Source organism: Suillus paluster, assembly GCF_016628075.1.
Source record: "Suillus paluster strain FC165 chromosome Unknown EDB91scaffold_3, whole genome shotgun sequence".
In the NCBI taxonomy this organism is placed as follows: domain Eukaryota; kingdom Fungi; phylum Basidiomycota; class Agaricomycetes; order Boletales; family Suillaceae; genus Suillus; species Suillus paluster.
In genome coordinates, this window is record NW_024537563.1 from 1,344,737 (window position 1) to 1,357,462 (window position 12,726).

Below are 12,726 nucleotides of genomic sequence, written 5' to 3' on the forward strand. Positions count from 1 at the left end.
CGACGAGACCATCACTGATGGTACTGAGAAGGAGCTGATGCGACTTGGTCGATGATGGGGGAAGGCGTCAAAATGTTTTCTCGCTTAGTAAGCACTTGTATGTAGACTTTGTAGTATTAGGCGCTGGAATTAAAAGTACTGTACCGCGATGCGCGATGTGAGCGCGTCAATCGAGAGCCTTGTCACGTCCCTTGTACCCCAAACTCAGTCCAATTCACGTCTTAAAGATGAACTCATAGTCCATTGCAAAGATATTCTCGCAAGGTAACTTTCTTTTAGTTCGCGGCGTATGTCACTTACCAGACGTCAAGTAACATTGGCACCGCACACGAGAATGACACTGGTCATCTCGCTGCACAAATCAAGAGACATCGTATGTTATCATTCATAAACCGCGTTTGACTGGCTTCGATCGCGTTAATTTGCAGTGTTACAATCTGAATCTCCGAGTAATGCATCACTCAAGTTCACAAATCTCCTCTCGAGATTATTAGACCAAGTGAGTGTACCCGATCGGTTTGGTCATGGTTCTTACCTCTGCGTAGCCCGTTCTCTCTCGCAAACCCGAGTCCCTTCTCTTCCTCCATTCTCTCGCATCTTCTCCACGCCAGCCTACCTCAAGTCCATTCCTCGCGTCTCTCCAGGTTCCACTTCGTCCTTCCACGACTCCTTCCACGACTCCTACCGATCTTCCCCGCTCCACACAGCCAAAGGGCAGTTCAAAGGCAGAAATACTTCGCGAATATCGCGCCCGTACCGGTACGCTTTGCATTTACACCCGCTTGTAGGACAAAATGCTCAAGTCCTGATGAAGGACGACCTCATCTCCCTGAACACTTACTTCTTCGCGATACCTTATACCTCTTGCAGGGAATTTCTGGGAAATATGTACACCTTTCGCTTTCAGACAAAGACGACCAACCCAAACTCGTCTTTGTCGAAGATTCTGTAAGTGAATTGTTAGCGTGCTACCTGTCTCCGTGTATTAATATCTCATTCACAGAAATATATCATCCCGCCCCCAACTAGATCCCTCATCCATCGCCTTTCCGAGGTAGGTCATCTCTACGCGCGCATAGCTGCGTTTGTCAGCACGCAGGATCGTCCTACTATCGGCATGATAGAGCAAAGCCTTTGTCATCACCTCCAGACCCTGCTTACAGAATATTACCGACTCATCGCTGTTCTAGAGTCTCAGATGGGCATCTCAACTCCAGGCTCCCAATCAGATCCTGTAGGAGAGGAGACTGGCCTCACCCTAAAACGCCTGGACGTCTGGGTAACAGAATGGCGTCTCCGCATGCGCATGATGAGCGTGTGCGTCGAGGGCGCCCATGACGCACAGGGTGGGGCACTCGTTAACCTTATACATTCGTATACCGACAATGGAGACCCATTCGTCAGGAAATTTACTGATCAACTTTTGGAAGAGGTGCAACATCTTTATTCGTTCCTTAACCAACTGCTCATGATAATTCAGGTCTCCACACCCTTCTTCAATACGCTGCACAAATGGCTCTTTTCCGGCGAGCTCTACGACCCCCACTCTGAATTCTTCGTTTCCGTCGACCCCTCACTTGCGCATCTGCAAGGCCTGCATCCCTCAAGTCTTGCAGGCGGTATCGACGCATTCGGCGAGGACTCTGTTAGCGCGGACAGAAGTGAAGGCGGCGGCGGTCTACGCGTGTGGGAGGCAAAGTATCACTTTAGAAAAGAGATGCTCCCGATGTTTGTTGGCGAGAATTTTGGAAGAAAGATATTTTCGACGGGAAAGAGTTTGAATTTTATTAGGTACAGTTGTCACGATTCGGATTGGGTGGCAACGAGGGAGAAGATGAGTAATACGGGCGGAAGTGGGTTCAACACTTCCTCCTACTTTTGTATTGACACTCATGTTCACATGTAGTCCTCAAGTACAGCGATATCGCAGGTCTCGAGCGCAGCATCGATAGCGCATACAACACCGCCTCTGCTCGCCTGTTTGAAGTCTTCACCGAGAAATTCCGCCTTCTCGATCATCTCTCTGCGCTCAAGCACTACCTCCTCCTTGGTTACGGTGATTTTGCTGAGCAGCTCATGGAAGCGCTTGGGTACGCAATCCATACACATCAGTATATTCGTGCTAATGTGTTTGCAGGCCCTCTCTTGCCCGCCCTGCCAACACCCTCTACCGACACAACCTCACAGCAACGCTCGAGACAGCGATCCGCACCTCGAGCGCGCAAAACGACCCCCCAGATGTCCTTCGCCGTCTCGACGCTCGCATGTTAGAGTACACTCACGGCGAGCTCGGGTGGGACGTCTTCACACTTGAGTACAAGGTCGACGCGCCCCTCGATACCCTCCTCGACCCTGGGTCTCTAGAGAAATACAAGCGGATCTTTGCACATATGTGGGCGATGAAGCGCGTAGAAGGCGCGTTGAGTAGCGGCTGGATGAAGGTTGCGGGTGCAGGAAGAGTCGGAGGGAGGCTGGAAGGTGAGTGTTACTCTCTTTCTTCCTACTTTCTGGGGTGCTCACGCATAGTATAGAACTGGAGTACGACTGGCACCAGATCCGGATCACAACTTCAGAAATGATCCATTTTATGCGCCAAATGCAGGCGTACACACAGCTCGAAGTCATCGAGTGCTCGTGGAAGGGTCTCATGGAATTCTTTGCAAAACGGGAGGGCGATCTTGACGCTATGATCGACGCACATCAATTGTATCTCGATCGTATGGTCAAGAAGGTGTTGTTGATCACACCAAAGGCAGGGAGAGAGGTGAGTCTATCGCAAGTGAGGGTTTGCACGCGCTTATCGTCCTGGCGTAGGAGAGCCTCTTGACCCAAGTCCGGGAGGTTTTCTCAACGATACTGCAATTTCGCGAAGCAATTGTAAGCGTTTCTTCATTTCCTGCCAATCATGTGCTTAAAATTTAATGTCCCTGGCAAAAATCACTACACAGGACAATTTCTACAACTACACACTATCCGAGTCTGCTCGGTTAGATCAAGCGCGGGATGCCGCCCGCGGGGTGTACACCGCACCCGCCTCACTAGCTCACACCCAGTCGCTTTCTCAGATTCGCAAGCTTCTCAGGGAATATAGCACTGCATTCAGTGACCGTATGCAAATTATCGTGCAGGCCTTGCAGTCACATCCGGATTTGGATTGTCGGTTCCTTGGCATACGCCTCTCGTTTTCCGAGTTTTATCGTTCGAAAAAGTAAGGAAGTTCTTTCAACGCAAAGATAGGCAGAAGAGAGGAAATACGCTAAGGATACAGTAGGGAGAGGGATGAGAAACAGTGATGCAGGTCCAGGTGAATAGGTATGCTATACTACAATCTTGACGAGCGAAATTTGGAGTAGATTGAACTTGTTAAAGCTGTATCTTCGGTTCTCTGTACAGCTTGAGTGCGAGGGAGGAGCAAATCACAGATACAGATCTAGAGTAACACGTCGTTAAATGTTTTACGGTTGATCAAGAGCTACTTACGATAATGCCATGGCCAACGACGCCCACACGGGAGCTAAACGCGCGTGTCCGGCAGGGTACACAACGCCAGCAGCGATAGGGACTGCGACTAAATTATACATGATTGCCCACATCTACAGTATGTCAACGGCGAGTGGAGTGTGGAAACGGAAGACACGTACGAAATTGATTCTGACGCGATTAAACACTTTTCTCGATAGGTCGCTCAGTATGAGTAGACTTTTGAGGTTTGAAGATACAAGAATAAATGAGGCGCTAGATATTGCGACATCGCCTGGAGCATGTCATTATGCGCGCTGTTAGATGAACGATGGAGCTTACTTCCAGATCCAATAGCTATTCCTATGTCACTGGCAGCCAGTGCCTAATGCCACAGTCAAAACAAAGTATAAAACAGATATAGATAGAACTCACAGGTGCGTCATTAATCCCATCCCCAACCATTGCGATGATGCAACGTTCATTTGACGTTGACCTGCTCAGCACACGCTGCCATCGTGAAGAAGGTCGCTTGGCACCATTGTGCTGCAGCCACTCGATCTTTTCTGCCTGCGGGATAGGTCAGGTTACGCAACAAAGACTCAGATGGCAAGGACAGACCTTTTGTTGGGGCAAGACACCAGCGATGACATTCATTTCAGGAATTCCCACGGATCTCGCGACTGCTTTAGCAGTTGTCTCGTTGTCCCCTGATATCATCCATATCCCAATGCCCTGCTCGTGCAAACGGCGTACGACACCGTTAGCTTCTTGCCTGATGGGATCCGACACGGCGAATATCGCTGCAACGACGAAACGATTATCCACATCTGCGTCCGTAACCGCGAGAAGGACGATACTCTTCGCCTCTGATTTCCACCTGTCGAGCATTTGAGACACGTCTGGAGAAAGAGAGACGGCATGGTCTCGCATCAGGGCTTCGTTTCCTATTATTGCCTTGCGACGCATGTCGTCAAAATTCGCTGTGACACCTTTACCAGCAATTTCATCGAATGCACTTCCAACAGCAGACGCAGCATTATGCTCCTCAGCATACTGCCGAATCGCAGTCGCGAGCGGGTGAGAGGAAGCAGATTCCAACTCCGCGGCGATTCCGAGAAGCGTCTCCCGAGGCACCGACGAAAGTAGGATCTCGGCATCAGACACTCGGGGCTCACCACCTTCCGTAAGTGTTCCGGTCTTGTCGAACACGACGATGTCAAGTTGTGCCATTTCTTGGAAAGCTTCGCCGCCTCCGCGAGCCAAGATGCCATATTTGGCTGCGAGCCCAGATCCCACAAGAAGAGCGGTCGGTGCTGCGAGGCCAATACCACAAGGACATGCCACGACGAAGACTGCGATTGCGAATTCGAGAGACCACACGACTACAGAGGCGATGTTAGAACAAATTTCAGTAGTTCGCTTGGAAGAAACTCACTCCATCCGCCCACACTTATATCTAAATAGCTCTTAGGGATGACACCACCATCACCCAAGGAAAGCCATATCAACCAGGTGATGATCGCTAGCAAGGTGACGACGGGGACAAATACACCCGTGATGTGGTCTACAATGCGCTCAATGGGCGCCCTGCGAGTTTGACCCTCACGGACGATCTGCACGATCTGGTCCAGCCTGCAGAGCTAGGTCAGCACAATATTCATACTATCGATGTTGATTGACTAACATCGTGAGACCACCAATAGCATCGACCCGAACGTCTACAGCCCTGGACTTGTTGATTGTCCCGAGGAGAACCTTATCCCCAACACTCTTACTGATAAGTCGAGCCTCACCCGTCAGAGAGCTCTCGTCGAAGGACGTCTCAACACCAGATACGATTGTACCGTCTGATGGTGGTGTGGCACCGTTTTGCACACGCACCACATCGCCAACCTCCAAGAGGTCAACTGCTACCTTCTCAAACTTGAAGCCAGGAGAGGCGGCAAGGCTACCGTTATCAGATGATACGTCACATTTTTCGGGATCGTGGCGGGGAACGGTCGCGACAGCCATGGACCCAGAAGCAGAGCGAGGAACCAAGAGAAGGGCTTCGGCGGGGCGGAGTGAGCCGAGCGCAGTAATGGCGTCGGCAGTCCTCGCTTTGCTGTATGCCTCGAGGTAACGGCCTGACGGTTTATTATCACGCAAGATATATCACATATAGGTTCTACTCACCAGCAAGTAAAAACATGGTCAGGAACACAACAGCGTCGAAATATGTCGTTTCTTGCGCTACACCACTGCTCGAAGGCGACTGTGTGGCTGCAAGAGCGAGAAGCGCGATCGACGAAAAGTAGGCCACAGATACTCCGGTAGACACCTGTTCATCTTGTCATCATCGTATGATGACGCGGGTGTGAACACGGTACATACCAGAAGGTTCATACTCCCAAATCTAGTAAAGCGCTTGATGATGGGAGTCGTACTCCCTTTCCTCCACAACGCTCTGATTTCTTTGATGCTCCGGCGATGAAATGAGCCAGCGCTGTAAACGTATACCGGCGTCGCCAACAAGAAGAGCGCCCACTCGATGCGGGACGCATTTCCATTCCACATGGGCCCCATTAGGTATTGCTTCGTCTGATTTCTACCAGGAACAAGGCTCATGTAAACTACACCGATGATGAACGTAGGTATCGCAATGATGAAAGTGAAAAACAGCCGCCGCAGCAAAGCTCGTCGCTCACACTGCTGCATGCTGCGCGTGCGCTCTTCGAGCGTAGGTGGATGATAAATCAGCACACTGTATGACGTCGGCTCCACGGACACAATAGCGGAGATGATGGAGCGAATGGTGAAGTCGGGAGGTGACGGCTTGTATGAAATTTCGATTATTGGATCCAAATGGTTTGATAATGGTTTGAAAACGGCGACGTCTGACTGGAGCCTTTGCAAGGCAGTCATGATCTTTGCTGGACAATGTCTGATTAGCAGATATCAGTAACACTGTATGCGACAATGACACGATAAACGCACTGGCAATACATTCCCTCGACAAGAAGCGATATATTCCGAAACCCCGTTGTTGCCGCGTTACTTTCTGATGTCGATGGCACGAGGGGCTCGATCTTGATGATGTCGACTTCATAGCCGCAGTCATCGATCGTTTCGGTCACAGAACCAACAAGGTCCCTCCGAGCAACAACGACTGTGGCAGAGTGGTTGAGCAGACTGACGACCAGTTCGGAGATGCCAGGGAGTTGCGAGACCATTTCCGTTATGGTACTCGGACATGAGGCGCATGTCATGCCGCCTACAGACAGTGTGACGCGATGCGGCACATCATCAAGGCCGACTTCATGGTACGAGCTTGGGCTCGAGTCCTTCTCTGGTCCCTCCGGCGTGGAGCAATCAGTGGGAGAAACACTGTTGGAAGATAGGCCGCCGATATTCCCCCGCAGGAGTGGTGAAACGTTGTCATCGAGGGCAATAGCGCGTGCCTCCTGACAAAATAAACACTGCTGTATATGCTTTCGACGTTGTCCAGAAAGCATAGTGCTCATCCCAGACATTCGCTGTGACTGCCTGTGCTCGGAGGCAGCGGGATCTGGGTCGGATATCTCAAACCCAGCGTCTTCAAGCACGGATTTTATTATGTCTCTGGGTATTGTAAGGGCATGCTCGACTGTCACTGACTGGTGGACGATGGATACGTCTACCCTCGTTGGAGGGGGTGACATAGAGAAGAGCAATTCATTGATTGTGCGTGCACAGCTGTGGAAAATCCAAAGTCAGCAGGAACAAGATGGCGACGGCTAATAGAAAATACCTGCTGCAATGAAGATTAGATATAAGAATTGTCGCGACATGCATTTGAGACGGTGTGTTCGAATCAGAGGGTTTTCGAGTTGTGCGATCAGACGAAGTGTGGTATAATACGATGCCCGGGTAGGAGGTTTGAGCATATTATATAGTGTTGTCAGAGTCATATTTGCTGGTCAATTTCTTCCTAGCTAATGATGTGTTGTCACTTGTCAAGTCGTCCATAAAATGCCTCACGGCACAATTGCCGCACTGTCATTACGTCATATTATGAAATTAGCATTTTTGACTAAACCCTCTACTTACAACTTCCACGTGCACGCGGTCCCCGATATCGTGCCAACGTAGGCCAACGCCCACGGCCTTGGCTTCAAACTCAAATTTAAACATGTCAACCCGTGGAGGTTCAGACGACCCCTGTGTTTCAAATTCTTCGAGCAATGTTGCAGGACAAGCCCTAAGCTAACCATCCTTCAGCCCCCAGCCCCCAGCAAGCCCTAACTCTAAATGTAAATCGGCGTTTTCAAAGTTTTTATACTTTCGGGCGGAAACCTCCTTTAATTTTTACAAGACACCCGATTGGGAATTTCCAAATGTCCTCAAGTTTCTACTTGCTGTTCCCTCGGCCCTGGTATGTAATACCATGTGTACGATTTTAGCGATACTACGCCTTTCTATCAGGTTCTGAATACTACCTTTTCGAAGTTCCCCTCAGGTTATAGTGCGCTTCGGCTGATTCATCATCCTCAAGTGACTGCGTCAAGTCCCAAATTTCTGCTTTTTACTATCGGGTTATGGCGTTCTAGAGTCTCAGATGGACAGCACAAATAACTCAACTTCAGACTCTCAAACGGAGCAAAGGAGACTGACCTGACCCTGAACCACCTGCACCCCTGGACAAAATAATGCCATCTGTAAGCATGCGCTTACTTTCATGTGATTAACGCGCCCTTCGTTGATTGGACACCGTGCCATAATTGTCGGTGTTTGGCTGCTAACGCTCATTCAGTATATATAGCTCACCGCTGATGTATCGATATCTTATCTCTTACCGTATCACCGAATCCCATACGCTCATCCACGTTACCGCTGTCTGATTGTCCGCTAGTGTTGATCGTCTACTGTGACGACCTTCCACTTTTTTTTAACGTCCAGCTGAGCGTTATCTGTTGAAGAACCGTTACGTCTTTTCCTTACTGTTATCCTTACCGTTCTCTCGAACCAACCGTTGGGTATTGACCGCCGGTCAACCCATCACCGTATAGACAACAAACTGCCTCCCCGCCGCCCTAAGATACCGATACCGCTGTCTGTCACAACGCGCAGTCGTGACAAACTTCTAGCGGTGCTCGCTGATATCCAACCAGTGACCACATCTACAACATCTACATTAACAACACCACCCACCTCTCCGAACTCGCCCTCGCAACCATCCCCCTTGACTTCTTGCTCCCATTCGCGAGTCGACACGCATATATCCACCGATTCTGACTCTACCGATTCCCACGCCTACAACACACCTACCATGTCAACCACACTGAAGGTTGCACGTGTTGAACAGACAGCCGCGAGTAAGCCGCCCCTTCTCACAGCGGGCGAGCTGACTCCAGAGGCACTACGCTCCTGGGAAATGGGTTGCACGCAGTTCTTTCTGCACAAGGAGGTGAAGGACGAGGAAATGGTAAAGAAGGTTGCTTGGGGAATGCAAGAGGCGGTTATCCAGGACTGGTACATTAACGACCGCGAGCGAATTGACAAGCTCACCTTTGCAGAGTATATGGCTGAAGTCCGCAGCTACTGGCTCCCTTCGGGTTGGTCCGACATTGTCCGACGCAAGATGCTGGCATCTACTCAGGGACATCGCCCCTTCAACGAGTGGGCAGTTGACGTCCAGAGTCAGAACACCCTCTTGCGTGGGACGGCATCTCATCTTACAGAAGTCAATATCCGGTATCACCTTGAGTCCCACATGAATTCCGAACTCGCTGCTGATTACCATGCTGAACACATTACCGAAACGGATCTACGCAAGTGGATTGAGAAGGTACGCTTGCTCGACGAGAAGCGAATGCGCTATCTTGTTCGGCAGCGAGAGGCTGTAGATGCTGCCTTGCGCATGGAACGTGCACGCTCGAGCGGGGAGAAGAAGCTCACTGCGGGCACACGTTTCAATGCGAAGGCAGGGCAAGCTACTAGTGCCTCTACCACCACCTCCGCAAAGACCTTTACACGCCTACCCTCTCTCACAGATAACGAGCGCCAACTCCTTCGGGACAACGATGGATGCTTCAAGTGTCGCGAACCTTTCGCAGGTCACACATCCGCCACTTGCCCGAAAGGCTTCCCAGATGGCGCATCATATAAAACCCTTACAGCTGCTCTGATCGCTTCGAAGAAGCCGAAGAAGACGGGTGAAGTTGTTGCAGCGGTTGATGTTGAAGAACGACACACTATCGCAGTTGTGATGCCGTCAGCAGTGCTCGGTGATGGTACTGACTCTGGCGAAGAGTGCGTGGCTCCGCTACAGACCCCTCATCTGCGTTGGGACTGTCTCGTTGACGGGCCTGCTGTTTCTTCTTCTGTTGTTGTATCCGCTCTCATTGACCATGGTTCTTCTCTAGTTCTGATTGATGCAGCACTTGTCGACAAACTTGGACTACGCCGTCGCCAACTATCAAAACCGTTACCTGTTTCGCTCGCATTGTCTCACGATAATTCCTTTCTTCTCTCGCAATATGTCAAATTGTCTTGTTCGTCTCTCGATCAGAAATACACGTCTCGGACTGTACGTGCAATAATCGCACCGAATCTTTGTACTCCCCTGTTACTTGGAGGCCCATTCCTCGAACATAATCGCATCGTGATTGACCACGAGCTGCGTACCTGCATTGTAAAGGACCTGAACTATGACCTTCTTCATCCTCCTGCAGCTGTTGTGTCTTCTCAGCGGATCTCGCCGTCAGGCCCTCAATTATTTTGGATGAAGCATGATGTTGTCAACGAACTCAAGTCTGTCTTACCGGAACTCAAAGCTATTGTTGACGACGAATGCGAGCCGGTAAAGGGAGTTGATCTTGTGGCCGCTGTGCAATCACGCATCACCATGCTCGAATATCAAGATGAATTGAGTGCATTGGACGCCAAGCTGAAAGCGGAGTTCAAAGATCGCTTTCCGACCGATATTCCACACAACGACACAATGCCATCTGAAGTTTTGTTTCGCATCCATCTGAAAGATGCTAATAAAATTGTTCAACAGCGCTCTTATGACTGTCCGAAGAAGTATCGCGCTGCCTGGAAAACCCTGTTGGACTCACATCTTGACAGTGGGCGTTTGCGCCATTCTGAGAGTGAGTGGTCGTCGCCGTCGTTTATTATACCGAAGGCAGACCCAACTGTCTTGCCACGATGGGTTAATGACTTCCGACTGTTGAACGACAATACTGTCGCAGACAACCATCCATTGCCGCGTATTGACGAGATTCTGAAGGACTGCGCTAAAGGAAAGTTTTTTGGAAAAATTGATATGACTAACGCGTTCTTTCAGACGCGAGTACACCCAGATGATATGAAGTTCCTGGCGATTCATACTCCCTTTGGGAAGTATGAATGGACGGTAATGCCCATGGGTGTACGAAATGCTCCAGCGGTACATCAACGACGGATGACGACAGCGCTACGACATTTGATTGGTAAGATTTGCCATGTGTACCTGGATGACATCATCATTTGGTCACAAACGCTCGAGGAACACGAGGCAAATGTGCGACAGGTCCTACTGGCATTACGGACAGCACATTTGTATTGTTCTCCAAAAAAGACGTCACTCTTTAACACCGAAATTGATTTCTTAGGTCACCACATCTCTGCTCGGGGTATCGAAGTTGATAGCTCGAAGGTTGCTCGCATCCTGGACTGGCCGCAGCCACGTAACGCGACTGAAGTGCGCGCGTTCTTAGGTATCGTCCGGTACCTCTCAGACCACTTACCTAACATCGCTGGACATACGCGTGTTCTTACTGCACTGACAACAAAATCTGCAGAATTGGAGTTTCCGAGCTGGAACAAGGACCATGCAAATGCCTTTCAAGCCATCAAAGACCTCGTCGTCAGCCCACGATGTCTCACAACAATCGATCACGATAATCCAGGGGACAACAAGATCTTCCTTACTTGTGACGCCTCTGACTACGCGACGGGCGCCATGTTATCCTGGGGCCTGACTCGCGAGACAGCACGACCGGTTGCTTTTGATTCAATGCAGCTGCGGAGTGCAGAACTAAACTATCCAGTACATGAAAAGGAGCTCCTGGCGATCATTCGGGCGCTGAAGAAGTGGCGTTTGGACCTGCTGGGTGCGCATGTTGATGTATACACTGACCATCGGACCCTCCTGAACTTCAACACGCAACGAGATCTCTCTCGTCGCCAAGCATGCTGGGCGGAATATATGTCTCAGTACGACATGACATTACACTACATTAAGGGGGAAGACAATGTAGCCGCTGATGCTCTTTCACGGCGAAGGGACACTGCGTCGACTGCTGATCTGTGTGCAGCTCTACTTACCATACAGTCAGACGCAGCCCTCCTGGACCGGATTATCAAAGGGTACGCTATTGATCCCTGGTGTAGTAAGCTGAACAGTCTGCTAGGATCATTACCCGGCTTGTCTTGTGACGAACGAGGGCTCTTCTATATTGTGGACCGACTGGTGATTCCACGGGTAGATGACCTTCGGGAACATCTCTTCAACGCTGCCCATGATGCTGCTGGTCACTTTGGTGCGGACAAGTCGTATGCTCTACTGCGAAGTTCCTACTACTGGCCGAACATGCGGCGCGACCTCATTGATTCTTATATTCCCTCCTGCACAGAGTGCATGCGTAACAAGTCTCGCACAACAGCAACCGCAGGGCCGTTACATCCTCTACCAGTTCCAGATGGTCGTGGCGATTCTGTGGCTATCGATTTCATTGGGCCGTTGCCAGAAGACAGTGGATTTAACATGCTTGTTTCGATGACAGACCGGTTGAATTCTGATATCCGTTTAGTGCCTTGCAAGGACAACATATCGGCGGAACACTTCGCAGGCTTGTTTTTCGACCATTGGTACTGCGAGAATGGCCTACCACAAGAGATTGTCTCGGACCGCGATAAGCTTTTTTTGTCAAAGTTCTGGCGTGCACTGCATAAACTGACTGGTGTTAAGCTTAAACTGTCATCCTCTTATCATCCGGAAACGGACGGCGCAAGTGAACGTACCAATAAAACAGTCAATCAATGTCTTCGCTACTACGTCGACAGAAATCACAAGGGTTGGGTTCGTGCGCTGCCCCGTGTACGTTTCCACATCATGAACACTGTCAATGCAAGTACTGGCTTCTCTCCTTTTCAGTTGCACCTCGGGCGTTCGCCCCGTATGTTGCCACCACTGATTCCAAAGGCTACCGTCTCCGAAGAGTCTGAAGAAGAACGCGCACGTGTCTTGCTGTCACAGCT

At 50.2% G+C, this 12,726-nt stretch overlaps 2 protein-coding genes across 2 annotated transcripts; one reads left to right on the forward strand and one right to left on the reverse strand.

Moving 5' to 3' along the window:
• Positions 1 to 142: 142 nt before the first annotated feature.
• EDB91DRAFT_1101213 (gamma-tubulin complex, component 3) lies at positions 143 to 3,503 on the forward strand. Its single transcript, XM_041317232.1, has 13 exons — positions 143 to 264; positions 312 to 373; positions 429 to 499; positions 546 to 759; positions 815 to 948; positions 1,004 to 1,432; positions 1,481 to 1,853; positions 1,907 to 2,090; positions 2,138 to 2,478; positions 2,532 to 2,764; positions 2,815 to 2,877; positions 2,949 to 3,312; positions 3,370 to 3,503. Exons 1-12 carry the CDS (start codon positions 149 to 151, stop codon positions 3,210 to 3,212), a joined length of 2,484 nt encoding a protein of 827 aa, XP_041183354.1. The 5' UTR covers positions 143 to 148; the 3' UTR covers positions 3,213 to 3,312; positions 3,370 to 3,503.
• EDB91DRAFT_1215619 (heavy metal translocatin) lies at positions 3,364 to 7,412 on the reverse strand (the record flags this gene model as incomplete). The annotated part of the gene is made up of 12 exons (XM_041320820.1): positions 7,232 to 7,412; positions 6,439 to 7,176; positions 5,836 to 6,385; positions 5,638 to 5,782; positions 5,147 to 5,588; positions 4,898 to 5,094; positions 4,081 to 4,844; positions 3,895 to 4,029; positions 3,802 to 3,844; positions 3,642 to 3,754; positions 3,481 to 3,593; positions 3,364 to 3,430 (listed from the first exon to the last, which is right to left on the reverse strand). Exons 1-12 carry the CDS (start codon positions 7,273 to 7,275, stop codon positions 3,364 to 3,366), a joined length of 3,351 nt encoding a protein of 1,116 aa, XP_041183355.1. The 5' UTR covers positions 7,276 to 7,412.
• Between the last annotated feature and the right edge of the window lie 5,314 nt (positions 7,413 to 12,726).